Below are 19,156 nucleotides of genomic sequence, written 5' to 3'. Positions count from 1 at the left end.
GCCCCAAAACACACTCGCCCCCCATTCTATTTACTGCCGATTTGCCTGTAATACCGCCGGATTTGCCCCGGGGCGACTGTGTTTTGGGGCGAGCGTTTTGGTATTCCCCCGTTGTTGTGCCACGATAAACAAGGAAGCGCAGTGGATCAAATAGAATGACTTCTCGGTTATTGCATCGTCTATTTCTCACTTCAAATGTTTTCAAAAACATTCTTGAGAGCAACGTTTAGTTGTAAATGACATTGTTTGTTTGTTTACATGGCTGTCATGTTGGATAAAGCATATAACCAAGCAGCACAGGTTGACATGAGCAGGTGTTCTGAGTCTCTGATTACACAGCGGTCCGTTATAGAGCTCATCGGTCATTATCCAGAAATAATGACCGATGACTGACCAATCAGAATCGAGCATTCAACCAAGCCGTGTAATAAGATAAGATAATGTATATTTTACCTGCCAGGCTGTTGATAAATCTCTCCTGTCTGTTCTGGTAGAACAGGTGGGAGCTGAAGATGAGCTCCAGGCTCTTGTTGCTGGCCTCTCTGGCGCAGGCCGCCAGCATCTCGTCCAGCAGCGCCATCTCCTGGTCGCGCACGCCGCTGACGCTGGCCAGCGTGTGTTTGACCAGACGGAGGATCTTTCTGGGGGGGAGAACACAGAGCAGAGAGTTAACCTCTCTGTGTCCACTGTGTCACATGTACTAAAATCTAGTTAACCCATTAACTCTCTCAGTGCCACACAACGAGATATCCCGAGTTTTTTCTGAATGCCCTGAGTGCCAAGAACGAAAAATCCTGAGTTTTTAAAAAACTTTTTTTTTATTTTTTTATGTTCAGAACCCAAGATATCATTATCTGAAGATTTGCAGCTCCATCCACTCCTTGTTTAACTTATAACTGAAAAAGGCTGTACTGTATCTCGCTTCCTAAGCACTTTTTTTTTTTACTTTGAAAAAAGAAATTGCTGGCACAGTATGAACATATTTTATTATTTCACTGGCACTGAGAGAGTTACGACCTGGAATGCATGTGTCATTTTTAGATTTGATTATTTTACACTTTGGCTATTCAAAAATAGCAGATCTACAAGCTCATAGCGCGGCACCGAGTGCCGCGCTATGAGCTTGTAGATCTGCTATTTGTTTTTTTTTATGTGAACATTTGTGCAAATCTTTGAATATTTTAATTTTTTAAGCGAACATTTGTAACTCAAGTCTTTGCTTCTGGGGGTCCCTGGAACAAAACATTTTGAGATGGGGGTCCGCGGCCAAATTCATATCAGTTTGAGAACCGCTGACGGTCACATTAACTAAGACTAGTTAGATCACGTCTCTGTCCACAGGTCAAAACATACAAATAAACCATTTACTAGAAAACTAGTTAGATCATCTCCTTGTCCACTGACTGGTCATAATATCAAAATAAACCATTTACTGGAAAACTAGTTAGATCATCTCCTTGTCCACTGACTGGTCATAATATCAAAATAAACCATTTACTGGAAAACTAGTTAGATCATCTCCTTGTCCACTGACTGGTCATAATATCAAAATAAACCATTTACTGGAAAACTATCTGCACATCATAATCAATGATTTATTCACCTAATTATTCACAGTCACACTATAACCAGCACATCTTATAATCGCTGTACTATTTATATTTATATTATTTATACTACTATTATTGACACAATCCTCCGTTTATTTTAAAGCGGCACTATAACTTTTTTTTATGAATACATTGTAATTTTGACCAATCTGTACGGTAGAGTATGTTAATCCAATATAACCGTGTGATCCAGTCTAGGCCACGCCTAAAAAAAAAAGAAAAGCTTCCGGGTTCCGGTTTTGCGGAGCCGCTTTGTTTCGGTTCCCCCCCGTTTGTTTCCCTATTTAAATGGAATAGAATTTCCCCCGTGGGATAACAAAGGTAGTCAGACGCTAAATAGTCTCACTAGTACACTCACATTTATATTTATTTAGCATTTTAAAAATAAGCTAAACTATGCCGCGTCAAGGATTTTATTAGGTAGGCCCAATAGGCTCTATTCACAGCAGCCATATTATCACTTCCTTCACAGGTGTTACCAATGATACTAATGAAGGCTCTGTTCCATTTAGTGTAGCACAGTGGTTTCCACGACCCCCATAACTCTGAGAGTGTACAAATGGAACCAAATGGACCCTTACGGGTCCATTTGGTTCCATTTGTACACTCTCAGAGTTACACACCTGTAAGGGGCCATTTGGAAGCCCATGAGGGTCCCTGGACCCCAACTGTAGACCCACTGGTGTAACAGAGTGTTTCAAGTGAGCCAACATGCACAATGCATCAGCACCCTGACTCTGTTTGACCATGAATGGAACAGAGCCTTCATTAGTATCATTGGTAACACCTGTGAATGTCTTCATAATATGGCTGCTGTGAATAGAGCCTATTACAATGCCCTTGATTGCGGCCAGAGTTATTTTGGGGTGAGGCTTGCGGGTTCCGGCCGCCTGGTGACGTAGGGTTACTTCCGCACCCGACCGGATCATAAACCCGAAAAAGGTATTGATCCCAGGCTAAGCAGTACTAGAGATAAAAAACAGCAGTTAAAGATGGATGTACTAAACTAGAACCAGAGCGTGTGGTTCCCCTTCACCTGTTAGCTAGCAGCTGTTCCGGATTCGGGGGAGGGGGTCCGTTGGCGCCCCCGCCGGTGGCCGCCTCCTGCGTCTGCAGCGAGCGCCACTTGAGGCGGTAGTACGAGAGCAGGAGGAAGAGCGTCTGCGGGTGGCGCTCTCGCTCCAGGTTCTTCTCCAGGCCCGCCAGGCAGGCCTCGGTCAGCGGGTGCTGGCTGCCCGGGTGCAGCTTCATGCTGGAGCTGAACACCATGCTCATGTCCTTCTGGTTGAACTGGCCCAGCCTGGACTGGGACTCGGACTCCAGCACCTCCACCACCTGAGACTCGCTGGGCAGACCTGAGGAACACGCATGGACGGAGAATAAACATTAAGCCATTGGTGGAAAAAAAAAATATTTTTAAATAATTGAAAAAGGACAATTAAATGCACTTAGTTACTTTACACACCACTGCTACTCACCCAGGGCAGCCACGGCGTACAGACAGTTGACGATGCTGAAGTTGTCGAACTTGGAGCAGTCGTTGACGATGGAGTCGCACAGCGTGTGGAAGTCTGGCTGGTCCAGGATCTGTCTTCCTTCAGCGTCCTCCATGCTGCCGCCGCTGCTGCCGTCGCCCAACGCCGCCGCCGCCGCTGCGTTCCCACTGCCGCCCAGCGCCGCGTCCGGACTGGTCCCACTGCTGCCAGCCCCCACAGCACTGGGAACAAGGCCAATGTTTACACTTATAACACGTTTAGAGCTAACGCGACCTTGATGAGTTTATGTCACTGAGCTATAACAGTATTATGACCTAGAGCATTGGTTCTCAAAGTGGGGTCCGGGGACCCCCAGGGGTCCTTGAGGGAGTTCCAGGGGGTCCCCAGCTAAATGATGGATAGTTAGGAACCAAATGGACCCTTATGGGTCTGTAACTCACTCAGAGTGTACAAATGGAACCAAACGGACCCGTTAAATTAACATTGATTTTGCAATATAAATTGGGGTCCGAGAGATAGAAATGTCATTAAATGGGGGTCCGTAGCCTAATGCATGTCAAACTGGGGGGTCCTTGAAATCAAAATGGTTGAAAATCACTGCTAGAGCCTCTTATGGGGTCCCTGGCATATCTTTTCAAATGGGGGTCCACGGGGCTAATAAGTGTCAATGTGGGGGTCCTTGACATGAAAGAGTTTGAGAACCACTGACCTAGAGGAAGTTAACAAAGTTAAATCCCTGTATATTCGTTTCAATAGGCTTCTCACAAGCACCACTTGAAGTAAATCAGACCCAGGTGTTGCAAATACTGCTAAATAAAGATGGAAGCGGCACGCTGCTGTCATAGCTAGTTGTGTATGTGTGTATGGGTGCGTCTTGAGTATGTGTCCATTCGTGCGTGTGTGTCTGCGTGTGCGTTCGCCTTCCTGTGTATGCGTGCATTTAAAAGTGGCGGGCGTGCGTGTATGTGCGGGCGTGCGTGCATGTGCGTGCATGTCCGGCTTTGTGCGCATGCGTGGTGCGGGCCAGTGTGTGTGTGTGTGTGTGGTTTTTTTTAAGTTGCGCTGCGATCAGTTGCAAATCTGTTGCAGGTGTTCGTGTTACATACAGACAGACAGACATACAACCAAACAACCAAACAAAGCTGCTTATAGAAGTGGCTGGGCACAGCTTCATAAAAAACAATTAACTATACCAGTGGTTCTCAAACATTTTTGGCTCAGGGTACCCCTGTAAATAACCTTTTCATCCACGGCACCCCTGAATCACCCCTGAATTAGAGGATACATTATATTTCATATTATGGCACGTAAATATGTAAATATTTCCCCCTAAGCTGCAGTATGTCACGACAAAAACTTGAGAGAATATCCGTTTCCATTAGGACAGATGGAAAATAACTTCTCTACCTTTAACCACTTGAACCACAGCATCCCTATTCTGGGGCAAACATTAGCCAAAAACAGCTGATCTACAAGCTCACAACACGTCGCAAGGCGACGCGTTGTGAGCTTGTAGATCTGCTTTTTTGGTGAAGAGATTTGGCATAGATTGAAAAAGAATGCATCAAGTAAAGTGCATCTCAGGTATAGAAGTTAAACTGAAGTGATATTGATAAATTCCAAATATTATTAAACTACTATGCGGCATCCCTGGGCTTGTGCCACGGCACCCACTTTGAGAAAGCCTGAACTATACTGACCTTGGACCAGGTCCCGGCGGCGGTGGCGTGCTCTGCAGCAGCTGGCCTATCTTCTGCAGGGCGATGGGGTAGTGGTTGTGGGAGATCTTGCCGGGGTTCTGGGTGAGCCAGCGCAGCACCTGATTTGATTCAATTTATTTAAACGTGATACTGCAGCAAACATGCGTTTAACAAGAATAAAAAGACTCATTGCCATTGCTGTCCTTGGTCTTGGACAAACAAAACATAAAGTAGGGCCAGGCAAAATGACTTCAAATCATTATCACACTTATTGCAAACTTTTGCCTTGATTACGATGAATGAACAATAATTCAAACTAAGTAAACATAGTGAGAACAGCCGATCTACAAGCTTGCATTACGATCTTCACTATTTCTGTACACCACCATTGTACAATGAAGTATAATACAGGGTTAAGTGGTTAATCAGACTCGTCAATAAAATTATCTATAATCGTTTTGTGTCGATGTGTTGATATATAACAAAAAATCATTATCCGCAAAGAAACTTGCTTCTCGGTTATAAGTCGGTTATTGCTTCAAAATTGTTTCAATATATTTTCGGCCCCGATATAGAGCACCGAAGTCTGCAGTAATTTACACATCCTACCTGGTTCGCGGTAGCCTGAATTTTCATTTTGTTTCACTCCATTATTCATTCTGAAAGCCCTCTCAATGCAGCAGATTGCTGAGATGGGGGCGTGGCCAAAGTTTTTTTTTTCAAAGACTCTTTGGCGATTGGTTCATACTGGATTATCCCGATCCCGATTCGTCATACAGATTTTCAACCGAGGCTGAGACCTCGTCACCAGACCAGAATCGCCTGAACATATTTTTTTAATGCCCGTGGCTAGCGATTCACGGGCTGGAGCCAGGCTAAGTTCGCGGTTTTCCACCCCCGTTCTGAATCCCCATAGACGTCTTTAATATCGCGTCAAATAAGAACTGTGTTCCAAAAATGAACAAATTATACCGGCGGTTTGACTCTTATGGATATGAAGCATCAACTGACGGTGAGAAAACGATAATGTTACTTCCGCCGAATTAGTTACATTTTCACCAGAAACAGATTGTATCAAATATGAGTGACTGACTATCATAAACGATACAGAACCTCCTCCCTGACAATATCGCAGAGACAGTTTGTTTATTTTTGGACCACAATTCTTATATGAGACTCTATTCTAAGATGACCCAATGTTATTCTCCATAGAGAAATTACCTTACGAACCAGGGGGTGAACGAGTGACGTCAGGACTTCTGTACTCACTCAATTTGACACTGTGTTATTTTAGGCCTGGGATTCTTAAATCCTGTGTTGAGGGTCACAAAAGGAAAAAAATGCACTCTGGAAACAAAATAAGTCTGCTTGAAAAGTAATACAGATTAACAGCAGCCAGTTGTACATACGGCCGATATTAACATAAAAATTTAATATCTGAAAATATTGGTATCGGTTTTTATTTATTAGTTAAACTGCCATATTGGGACTTTTTTTCATAACTTAAGTTGAATGAATTCTCTTATTTTGCACAGAGAATGCTGACATTTGGAAAGCCCAGTGGGGCATCACAATACAATTAGGCATTGTGTACATATTTCACGACAGGAGATAACGTGATGTTGTTACCTGACATTACTTTTGGTGAGAAAAGCCTGCATATATCAGTATCGGTTGATATCGGAATCGGAAATTAGGAGTTGGTCAATAAAGGCAATAAAGGCTCTAAGCACAGCAGCCATATTGGAAATAAATTGGGCCTCTTCCTTACTTCCTTCACAGGCTTTACCAATGATACTAATGAAGGCTTTGTTCCATTTAGTGTAGCACAGTGGTTCTCTAACCTTTTAATTTCAAGGACCCCCACAACTCTGAGAGTGTACATTTGTACACTCTCAGAGTTACACACCTTTTAAGGGGCCATTTGGAACCCCCTCAAGGAACCATGAGGGTCCCTGGAACACACTTTGAGACCCACTGGTATAGCAGTGTTTCCAGTGGGCCAACATGCACAATATCAGCACCCTGACTCTGTTTGACCAGAATGGAACAGAGCCTTCATTAGTATCATTGGTAACACCTGTGAAAGAAGTAAGAGGCGGCCCAATTTCTCTCCAAAATGGCTGCTGTGCATAGAGCCTGTTGGAGCATCAAAATATTACGACATACCTCGTCGGGCTGTCGCGAGCGTTCGATCAGCCGCTTCATGGTGAAGAACGTGTCGTAGCTCATCTTCTCGTGGATGAAGTTCCACGTCTTCTTCTTCTGATGATGCTGCTGCTGCTGCTGGCCGCTGTTCAGCGGGCCGCCAGCGGGGGCAGCGGTGCTTGTGCTGTAGTGGTGGTGGTGGTGATGGTGGGGGTGGGGCGGGTGGTAGTGCGGGGCGTGGTGGGGGTGGTGTGGCGGCGGGGGCGGCAGAGAGGAGAGGTGGGGGGGTTGGGGGGTGTAGTGGTGGTGATGCTGGTGGGCGTGGCCGTGGAAGTGGGCGGGCCTACGAATCAAGAAGAAGGCGCAAAGAACGTTAAAAGGTCAGACTCACTCCTAGCTCAGATTTTCTTTTTTTTATAGTGAAAACCAGCCATTTTCAACATATCAGTAACAAAAAGTAAAGAAAAAAAAAACGCGGCGCGTGGACCGTGGTCGTGGCCGCAGGCCACATGATGTACGGGGCTGACACATCCGTGCAAGCAACACAGAAGTGCGCAGCGCGTCCCCCAAGACTTCATTAAAATTCTCTGTCACCGTCATCCACACAAGTATGTTTATAAACAGGGGTGCACATAACTGGTGCGCAGGTGCGCATGCGCACCCAAAATGAATAATGCGCGGCACATCAGACGACGCGAGGCGCTTTTGCGTACCAACAGCTGGGACAGGAATTTCCAAGCTTTTATTTTTTAGCAAAAATAAAAAATAAAAGCCTGGAGATCGAGGCTAGGAATTTACTTCCTGAAGCCACACTCACACAATCACGCTAAAGCACGCGTTGGCCCCATGTACAACCATTAGGCGCAGGGGGACGCATGCTGTGATTGTGTGAGCCTCGCATCTTGACACACAGACAGGCTGCGACTCGCAGCGGCTGTTAGAGCCACTCGTCACTGATGATGAACGCACCGTAATGGTGCAAAATATGCCGTGAATCTAGCAGATAAAAGCAGCGCAGCACAGGGCACCAACCTGGGGGGGTTCACCAAACGGCGTGAGTAAAAAAAAAAATCGGCGATAATCGGCGGAATTTGGAAGCAGAGCGTCCTTTTTTCTCGCGCAGCACCCCCCCCACCCCCCACCCCCCCGTTGACAAAACTGTCCTGGTGGGCACCGTGCTGATCTGCAACCTACGAGCTTGTAGATCTGCTATTTTGAAAAGAAATCGTGAAAATGTGTGCAAATGTAGGGATGTTCGATATTATCGGCCTCCCAATATTATCGTCCGATATTAGCATAAAAATCGATATCGGAAAATATCGGTATCGGTTTTTGAATTTTTTTTTATTTTTTTTATATAATTTACAGTAGTTCTTACTGTATGGTGTGTGTGATATGAAATTTGAGCTTAAAGGGATAGACATGACTAAAAGTGCAATACATACCTTGTATGGTGGTGGGCTTCAGGCCTGCCCTGGTAGACGGGGAAGGACGCGGGCTGGGGGGGGTGATGGGGCGGCAGGTGATGATGCGGGGGGTGGTTCTCCAGAACCGACAGCCCTCCCCCTCCTCCGCCCGCCATGCCCAGCCTCCGCCCCCCCGGCTTAGCCCCGCCTCCTCCTCCTCCTCCTCCTCTGTCTCCTCCCCCTCCTCCTCCAACTCCTCCTACTGTGGTGCCGTAGAGGCGGGTGGTGTACATGCTGCCGCTGGCCAAGAGGGGGCAGCGAGGCGCAGCGACGGAGGGAGGCCGGAGGGAGAGGAGGAGGGGAGGAGGAGGAGGAGGGGAGGAGCCGGAGGAGAGGGGGAGAGGAGGGGGGGAGGAGCGGGAGGAGGGGGGGAGGAGGAGGTGAAGGAGGGAGAGGAGAGGAGGAGGAGGAGGAGGGGGCCGGCTGGACCGCAGGCTCAGGAGGCGACGGCCAGACGAGACAAACTGCATAGTACAACGCCTGGTCTGCAACCAGGAAGTAACGCGGAACACCTTAGAGAGAGAGAGACAGGAGAAGAGACAGACAGGCAGGAGAGAGACATAAGAGAGGGAGACAGACAGGAGAGAGAGAAGAGAGTGAGACTGTAAAGCAGGGTTCCCCAATGACTTTTCCCCAAGGGCCAAATTATGTCTCGGGTACGAAGCCGAGGGCCAGGGACATTGTGCCCGCGCGCCGAAATCGCGCGGGCACAATTTTTTTTCTCTAATCGAGCTAATTTGACACTGTGTTATTTTAGGCCTGGGATTCTTAAATCCTGTGTTGAGGGTCACAAAAGGAAAAAAATGCACTCTGGAAACAAAATAAGTCTGCTTGAAAAGTAATACAGATTAACAGCAGCCAGTTGTACATACTGAAAATCTAAATAAGTCCAGAATCAACAATTGACTTACAGATGTGTTTGTTGGTCTGCTTGAACAGTAATACAGATATTATTATTTAAAAAAAAAAAAAAAAAAACTTTTTTTTTTTTACATGAGTCGTCGCAGGCCGCACAGTTGCCTCTCGCGGGGCCGCAAATGGCCCGCGGGCCGCCTATTGGGGAACCCTGCTGTAAAGTTAAGGGTTAACCCATTAAGACCGGGAACGCATCTGTCATTTTAAGCTGTCTTTGGGCTATTCAAAAATAGCAGATCTACAAGCTTGTGATCTGCTATTTTCGAAAAATCGTGAAAATATAGTATATCTATTATCTGCTACTTTTTTAATAGCCAAATAAAACTGAAAGTGACAGAGATGCGTTCCCGGTCTTAAAGGGGCGTTTCAAACAAAACCACAGAATCCACTGTAGTACAGTGGATTCTGTAGTACAGTGGATTCTGTGGTTTTGTTTGAAATGCCCCTGTGACATTAGTAGCTAGCTGCATGACAGCTATAGTCTCAGAGATACGCCTGCTGAAATCTTCAGGGGTTGACAATAAGGTCTCAGAGGCACTTGCCCGTCGGTCATGTTCTCCTTGCCAAAAGGTTATGCCCACTTGCACGAAAAGTAAGTTTTCCATTATAATGATATACATGATATTGAGTAAAATGTGCGCTTGTAGTTAATGTAAATTAATGTTAAATCCAATCAATAACTGCTGGGGGCGACAATCACTTTGAAAAACCAGAATGAGTGCAACAGCTAGTTGTTAAAAAGGTAGCATTGTTCTTCATGAATAGGTAATAACATCTAATGAAGACGGAATGCACTTGCTCCGTCAGGCAACCCGAAAGCAACCTCCTCTTGCCCCAACGTTTGATTTACTTGCCACGGGCAGTCGGGCAACAACAGTTACAGTTAGTGTCAACTCCTGAATCCTTATTAGATTCATGGACCAGAACAGCAGCAACGATCGGCAGTAACTAAACTACGCCTACTGCTTTGACAACCAATCATTATCACCATCCAAATACGAAGGAGCATCCTAAAGTCTTTGCATTGGTTCTGCAATGCAGTTATTTTCTTTATATTTCTCAACTGCTCCCATCCAGTTTTTTTTTTTGTCTGATGAGGATCACAAGCTGGAAACATAACTTCTCTGCAATAGGCTATATTCACAGCAGCCATATTATGAAGACATTCACAAGTGTTACCAATGATACTAATGAAGGCTCTGTTCCATTCATGGTCAAACAGAGTCAGGGTGCTGATATTGTGCATGTTGGCTCACTGGAAACCCTCTGCTACACCAGTGGGTCTACAGTTGGGGTCCAGGGACCCTCATGGGCCACCAAATGGCCCCTTACAGGTGTGTAACTCTGAGAGTGTACAAATAGAACCAAATGGACCCGTAAGGGTCCATTTGGTTCCATTTGTACACTCTCGGAGTTATGGGGGTCGTGGAAACCACTGTGCTACACTAAATGGAACAGAGCCTTCATTAGTATCATTGGTAACACCTGTGAAGGAAGTGATAATAGAGGATATGCGCGTGACATCATCATCAAACCCGGAAGTTATGCAGGAATGCCTACTGAGTGTCAAAAAAATACTTTCTGGCCTTGACAGCCCATGCATCCAAACAGAAAAGTCATATCTGATTGCATTAAACAACATTAAACAATGTTAAACTCACTTTGCATGTTGCTTTGCCACTCGATTTGCCACTCGACGTGCCATTCACTTTAAGCATGCGCATATCCTCTATATGGCTGCTGTGCATAGAGCCTATACTGTTACAGCCCAGCACCTGCCCAATTCTGGGGATTTGATGTGCATGTGCTACGCTTTAATCCATCCAGTTTCATCCCTTACACTGAATTAAGATTATATGGTGGGCAGAGATGTCTGAGGCTCTCTCTCTACAGCATGGGTCGTCAACGGGGGGTCCTGGGACCCCTAGGGGCTAGTAGGGGGTCCTCGGGGTTACTACAGGGGACCTCCAATTCTTGATGTGGTAGGACATTTTTTGTCATGTCATGATCGTGACAGCCCTATATATGACAGCTGGAACTGGCATGGCATTGGTGACTGCATTTCCCTCATGGAATGAATAACGTTCTGTCTATCTAATAAGGAAACAACAGCAATATGTATGTATATCCCACCATGTCTGGTCTTATATCACATCATCCAAATAATATATTACCCAGCGCTACATATACAAAGGTAAATATCAGACAGACTGGTTGTATGGTATGGTATAGACTGGTATATATGTAACTCACAACAGCCTACAGATACAGTCACCATAATATAACTCATCATACTGAGTTAATGGTACCATTCCATTCCCCCTGCTGCGTAGCTCAACAGATTGAGCAAGGCTCTAACACTACTGGCATGCTTCCTCTTGTTGTGATTTGACACTTTAATAAAATTGAATTGAATTGAAATCCATAGGGGTCCTTGAGGGAGTTCCGGGGAGGCCCCAGCTAAATGATGGATAGGTAGGAACTAAATGGACCCTTATGGGTCTGTAACTCTGAGAGGGTCCATAGGGTCCATTTGGTTCCATTTGTACACTCTCAGAGTTACATTAACATTGATTTTACTATATAAATCGGGGTCCCAGAGATATAAATGCCATTAAATTGGGGTCCGTGGCCTCTAATGCATGTCAAACTGGGGGTCCTTGAAATTAAAATGTTTGAGAATCACTGCTAGAGCCATAAAAAAATCTCCTGGTAAGTTCCTGGGATATCTTTTCAAATGGGGGTCCGCGGGCTAATAAGTGTCAATTTGGGGGTCGTTGACATGAAAAAGTTTGAGAACCACTGATGTAAATGACAGGCAGGTTGTTACTGGTATGAATGTAACTCACAACAGCCTAGACATAACAGTCAACATGTCGGTGGTGAACACACACACACACACACACACACACACACACACACACACACACACACACACACACACACACACACAGGGCTACTGAGTGAGTCTGTCTGTCTGTCTGTCTGTCTGTCTGTCTGTCTCAACACTCTACCATTCATGTATATTTGAAAACAATATATCCATTTGGGGGTCCTCCTCTGCATGATAAAGGTTGAGAACCTCTGATCTGATATTAACCCCTACTATCCCCCACCTGACACAAGAGTGGTCCCCAGGTTGATCCAGGATGGTGGTCACACACAAAAACACACAAAAACAGACACACACACACACACACACACACACACACACACACACACACACACACACACAATGTTGAACCAGACAGACAGACAGCTATAGCTGTGCTAGCAGCATACTACCAGCTGACTCTGGGTCAGATTTAGGATTTAGGATCTATAGTAGTGTTCGCGTTGCATCAAATATAAACCCATGAGTGGGTTGCCACTGTGTAAACACACCTGTCTGTCTGCCTGCCTGTCTGTCTCTCTGCGAGCAGCTGTAGGCGTTGCCTCAGATCAGCTCACACAACCTTTAGCACATAGCGGCTAACCAGGCTAACCTTCACACACACTGACAGCTCGCCGCTGATCAACCCACCCGCTCGCGATGAATCGAGCGGTAACCGATCGATCGCTCGATAGATAAACGATCGATCGTGCGATCAACGTGACAGGAGATGATAACAAGAGCTGTCACAGTAACCCCAGGGTGTATAAAAGACAAATGTGTGTGTGTGATCCACACACACACACACACACACACACAGCAGGTCAGGGACAGGTAAACAACAGAGTGTGATGAACGAGTTCAGTGGGGTTAGTTAATTTGTGTTCTTTTTACCTCATAGCTCGTTCACACGCGTTGATTAAAATGTGTCACTGCTGCTGGACCTGCTGAGCCCCGGCGCGCGCCATGTTGGATCCTCCCCGGCATGCAACGGGCGGGACTCTCTCGTTTTCCAGGCGTTTCGGCTGGGTGGGCGTGGTTTTGAGGTTAGGTTGTTTAGCCAGAGCCTTGTATGATTTATTTAGCCATAGTTCCTGTGAGGTTATGTTTATGGTGAGAGTTGAATTGAATAGGCTCTATGCACAGCAGCAATATTGGGAATGAATTGGGCCCCTTCCTTACTTCCTTCGCAGGTGTTACCAATGATAGTAATTAAGGCTCTGTTCCATTTAGTGTGGCATAGTGGTTGTCTTATTTTCAAGGACCCCCATAACTCTGTGAGTTAGACACCCACCATAAGGGGCTATTTGGGAACCAAAATGGAGTGTTTCTAGTGAGCCAACATGCCTTATATCAGCACCCTGACCAGAATGGAACAGAGCCCTTCATTAGTATCATTGGTAACAACTGTGAATGAAGTAAGAAGAGACCCAGTTTATTTCCAATATGGCTGCTGTGCATAGAGCCTATTGAATATTGTATTAGGCAGAAATGTAAATAACAGCACAAGTACAGTTAAAACACTTTGTCTAAAAGGTCCGTCCAAAAAAGTCCTTGCGGTCTTGTTTCCATTGAGGTCCTTGGTATTCAATTCATAGACATATAAAGTAGCACCAACAGTTCAATATTATCGCAAAATACAGACAAAAAACACTATATGTACAGAGTCAGGGAAAAAAACAAAAAAGTCAAAGGAAGGGGGGGGGGGGTTGTCTGTCTTTGAGGTTAAGTTTAGGGTCCTGTGAGGTTAAGTTTAGGGTTAGGCATAGTTCCTGTGAGGTTAAGTTTAGGGTTAGGCATTGTTCCAGTGAGATTACGTTTAGGGTTAGGTTTAGGTTAGAGTTAGGTTAGGCAAATGGTGTGTTATAGGTTTTTTGGGAGGGTATACGATAATTATTCCATCCCACACGCACATGCTCGTGCGCGTACATACCCTACAAGCTGTTTTAAAATGTATTCTTGGATGGCATACTACGTATATAGCGCAACATGGTAGTTTTAGTGAGAAAAAAGGAGTTTTCTTTGTTTTCGTCGCATTCCTGAGCCAACAATTTGATGACCAGCAGAAAGATGCTAATGTATCCGGTCGTTTAGTTTCCTACACTGGTCATCAAATTATTGGTTTAGGAATCCATCAAAAAATCTCCATGAATTCAATGCTTCATGGGGTGTAGTTGATAGAAAATAAGTATTTTTTTTGGGGGGGTGAACTACTCCTTAGGTTAGGGTTATGGTTAGGTTTTAGGCATGGTTTCAGTGAGGTTAAGGTTAGGATTAGGGTTTAGGGATAGGCATATAACCAGCCCACGCCCACCTGGGCGAAACACCAAAGAAAGAGGGAGTCCAATGCAACGGGGGCGCTTCAGTGCCCTCTTCTTCTCCGGTTGTTTTACTTGAACTCACTGCTCACTAGTCACTACCGCTCACTACCGCGCTGGTCCAGAGCATTAGGGAGTTCTCAGCAGGGCCAGGTCAGCTTATTATATTAAAGCGACTTTGGGCTTGTTTTTCTGTAAAGTTGCTTGTAAAAATATATTGGTCGTTGCGGTTTTTTTGGGCTTGTTTCTAAATGTATATGCTTATTTTGGCTTGCTTCCAAAAAATGTATTATTGTTTAAACCAGTGCTTCTCAAATAGTTTCAAGTCACGGACCCCAAAATCAATATACACCACTGTTTGTCTACCCCATCTGAAAACGCCCCCCCCCCCCCCCCCCCGACACGCACACATGTAACATATATGCATATCAAAATAAGTAAAAAAAAAAAGAAGCAGATCTACAAGCTCACAACGCTGCAATCTATATCTATATCTCTTGTGAGCTTGTAGATCTGCTATTTTCGAATAGCCGATGCATAATACGTTTAAAAGTGCTTATGTGGCCTTTAGTCACTTAAGTCACACATTGATTGATTGATTGAATACTCTGTAAAGTATTCAATCAATCAATCAGTCGCTTCTTTTGGGCTGAATGCACGTTCATGCACGCATTGATTGATTGATTGATTGATTGATTGATTGATTGATTGATTGATTGATTGATTGATTAATTGATTGATTGATTGATTGATCTATTGATTGAATACTTTATTAAAGGTTCGCAAATAGTACAGCGGTACGATTTTACTAAGGGTTAGCCCGAACATGATAGCTTGTTCTATCCCTACGTGTACAGCACAATGTTTTACATAAAGTACAGAAACAGAGACTTTTTATTATCATTTGGTAATCTGGTAAAAGCTGATGCAATACAATATTACTCAATTGTATTTACACATTGGAAAAATACAGAGTATGAAGTCAGAGGGATTTTTTGCCTATTGTAGTCTTATGAAAATATAACAAGTAAAACAGTTTAACTCAATGTACCAGGGTTAGGGTTAGGATACTCCGGATTAGCACTATGTGGTGCCCCAGGGCGACCTCAAATTGAAGTGCCCCCCGCGCGCCCGCGCGCGAAGCGCCGAAATCGATTTTGTTAGTTTCTTTCCGGTTTTTGGTTACTTTATTTCGGTTTTAGGGTTATGGTTATGTTAAGGCTATGTTATTTAATTCTTATTTAAAAAAAAAAAAGGAAAAAAAAAAAAAAAAAAAAAGTTTTAACGGCCTATGGGTAATCCGGCCCTGCGGATACTGTGTGAATATAGTTTGAATGAGACGCCACAGTGCATGAGCAATGCCTTGCCTACAGCACACTCTAGTGGACAAATCTGCAGACACAGTCACATACAGCACTCATTTAACAATGGACCCCACTTTGAGAACCAGTGATTAATGAGTTTAATACAATAGGCTCTATGCACAGCAGCCATATTGGAAATACTGCCTTACTTCCTTCACAGGTTTTACCAATGATACTAATGAAGGCTTTGTTCCATTTCATGTAGCACAGTGGTTCTCTAACCTTTTAATGTCAAGGACCAAGCAAGTTGCTGTACTCTGTCCTCAACCCTAAGCCATCCAATCCTAGCAAAATGAGCAGGGGTTAGATGGGTTTTGTGATTGAGGCCAAGAAGTAGCCTTACTAGTTTGTTTTGGGATGTTTGGAGACTTGTTTTTAAGGCCTTGGAGGTGTTGTGATATTGTCGGGTTCTCCAAAAATATCTTTAAATCCACAAAATCCGCATTGAGATCCCTGACGTCATTAATATGATGTCTGCTTGTCTATCTGTGTCCCTTTTGTGCCCATATATGGAGATCCCAGATGTCATCCATATGATGTCATAGTGCTGACGTGACGTTACATCAGATGTAATTGTCCTTTTAAATATCGTCATTGTATTTTCCAACACAACACCAGAAACTTTTGGAAACAAATTGCCTTACCTTCTAACCACCTCTTCTGTGAATTAGTTGCACTGATTCACAAAGTGGTGCTGGTGTGTGAAATGTTTTACTGGACAGTACATCTGAAAGGAGGACTTAGGCATTCCTACCCAGCTGCTGTGGTGGTAGTCGGACACAAGCTGTACTCATTTGAAGAATACGGTAACGAGAACAGTGGTCAGATTGAAGTCCACATTTTCAACACAGTGTCTCTACGATGGAGGAAGTTGCCCCCATGGACAAATGGAAGAGGAGAACATGACCCTGAAGTTCCCTGTGTGCGCTGGGGCCACACAGCTGTTCTGGTAGAAGATACTGTCTACATCTGTGGGGGGTTTCCTTACTGCAACGTGCTTTATTCATTTGATGTTGACAACCACAGATGGTCCAAACCCAATATTTCTGGTACTGTTCCAGAGGGGAGGTGCCACCACTCAGCCTGTGTCTTGAAGAAGGTCATGTATATCTATGGAGGAGACACCCAGCTGACTGGATACACTAATGAAATCTACAAGTTGGACACCACCACAATGGTCTGGTCTTTAATTAACACCACAGGCACTCCACCACCTGTTTCATCACATCACTCTGCCACCATCATTGGGACAAAGATATTTGTATTTTGGGTCTATCCGGACCACGACAACAACATCAGAGTGTTTGACACAGAGACCAACTGCTGGCTGAACACGCCTTCTCCACAGCTTCTTCCAGAAGGACGCTGGGGTCATTCAGCCTTTACCTACAATGGAGAGCTGTACATATTGGGTGGATACAACAACTCAAACCAGAACTTCAATGATGTGTGGACATTCAATCCACAGACCTGCTCATGGAGGAAGGTTGAGCCCAAAGGGAAAGCCCTGTGTGGGATGTATTGGTTGTCTTGTTGTAAGGTGGGAGATCGTATCATCCTCTTTGGTGGATACACACCTGATGACCTGTATATCTTAGATTTAAGTCCAACGCTGAAGACACTATGCAAGCTAGCAGTTATTCAGTACGGTGTGGAGCAGTCTGAACTCACACATGACATCAGGTGGGAACTGGCTGTCATGACTGCCAACAAAAAAAGATACAAACAGTGATCCCGCTATAAATAAATAAACAAACACATGAATAAATAAATAAACAACGGGGTCCAAGCATAATTTAAGAATATTATGACATGATGATTAAGAGAAAGATGATGAAGAGAAAGATGATGGCTCTCAGGAGAAAATTCAGACGAAAAAGAAACATAAAAACATATTTGTGGGCCGGCAGAGGGAGAGTAGCGCCCAGGATTACAGCTTAGGCACTGGGTGAAGAAATGGGTTACAAAAATCTCGGGACAACATTTTAAAAACAAAAGATAATATGGTTCACAGTGACATGTTTAGACCAAGGACCAGTAGAGATTATACCCAGAGCTAGGTGGCTGATGTGGGAAGACAGATTCTCTGCTGTATGACCCTCTGGATAAGTGCATCAAGATGGCTGGATGGATGGATGGATGGATGGATGGATGGATGGATGGATGGATGGAAGGATGGGTGGGTGGGTTGATGGATGGATGGATGGATGGATTCACCATATTAAGACTAGAGAGACAGACAGACAGACAGACAGACAGACAGACAGACAGACAGACAGACAGACAAACAGACATAATACTCTCACTTGGCAGGACATAACAAGACATGACTCAGTCATGTATACCAGCATGCAGAACAGACGCTACGCAGCGCGTATGCAGAGGTGTAAAGTAACTAAGTACATTTACTCAAGTACTTTACTTAAATTTTGTCCTACTAGTCCATACCCGGTGAAGTGCACAGGCAAAAGTATTTGCAAACTTGGGGTTATACCCTATATGCATGAGACGGGGGTTATGCGCAGTGTGATCATTTGTCCCATAGCTCGCGGGGCCATCCCTATCCCCATTGGCTTAGAACAGCCAATGACCAAAAACATGTTGAGAATATGTTGTCTTTGTAGACCCGCATTGCATGCTGGTGAAAACATTATTAGACATTGCTTTAGTAGTCGTCTTACAGTTTGTTTTCAAGGTTCAAGGTTGTACTTTATTGTTACATCTCGTGTACAGGTACAGCACATAAGAGTAAAACGTATTTTGGTTCGGCTTCCCTCAGACAATGCAGCAGCATAGGTAATAACAATAGAATAAAGAAAAAACGTAAAAAGATTTAAAGAAACAGTGCAAAAAGAGCAAAAAGAATGAAAAGAGCATCATCAAATCAAATCAAATGTACATGTGCATAAAAATAAAGAAAAAACACTTGGTATGTTGTATACATCACCAGCATTTTTCTTCAGTAGCTCTATCACCTAACTTTGTGTAAACAACTTCACAGTATATTCTATATACATGCAGATAAATACAGCAGGTGCAGCAGGTGCAGTTCAGGCATAGTTATGCAAAAAAGGGATCGATGGTTGGGGATGGGGGGGGGGGATCAGCTTAGCACTTTCCTTTGCCTTGGTTCGTTCCGGTTCTTGTCAGATCGTTCATGTACCTGATAGTACGTGGAAAGAAGATTTTTTTGAAGTCTATTGCTAGTAGCTTTGAGACTGCGTAGGCGTTTTCCATGCGGCAACATCTCGAACAGTCTGCGGTCGG

The 19,156-nt window shown here is 44.5% G+C and overlaps 1 protein-coding gene across 1 annotated transcript in view; it reads right to left on the bottom strand.

Annotated features, from left to right (window-relative positions):
• The window catches only part of fastk (Fas-activated serine/threonine kinase), a 31,888-nt gene extending 18,695 nt beyond the window's left edge, over positions 1-13,193 (bottom strand). The window contains exons 1-7 of the mRNA XM_084057256.1: positions 13,102-13,193; positions 8,400-8,932; positions 6,976-7,297; positions 4,807-4,925; positions 3,089-3,327; positions 2,647-2,965; positions 454-641 (exon numbers count right to left, since the gene is read on the bottom strand). Coding sequence (XP_083913382.1) covers positions 454-641; positions 2,647-2,965; positions 3,089-3,327; positions 4,807-4,925; positions 6,976-7,297; positions 8,400-8,890 — 1,678 coding nt within the window. The 5' untranslated portion in view covers positions 8,891-8,932; positions 13,102-13,193. The remainder of the gene's footprint in view (positions 1-453; positions 642-2,646; positions 2,966-3,088; positions 3,328-4,806; positions 4,926-6,975; positions 7,298-8,399; positions 8,933-13,101) is intronic.
• Between the last annotated feature and the right edge of the window lie 5,963 nt (positions 13,194-19,156).

Source organism: Gymnoscopelus microlampas (genome assembly GCF_963454915.1).
Source record: "Gymnoscopelus microlampas genome assembly, chromosome: 5".
Taxonomy (NCBI): Eukaryota; Metazoa; Chordata; class Actinopteri; order Myctophiformes; family Myctophidae; genus Gymnoscopelus; species Gymnoscopelus microlampas.
The sequence above is the reverse complement of the archived record's forward strand: the minus strand, read 5'-3'. Positions and strand labels throughout refer to the sequence as shown.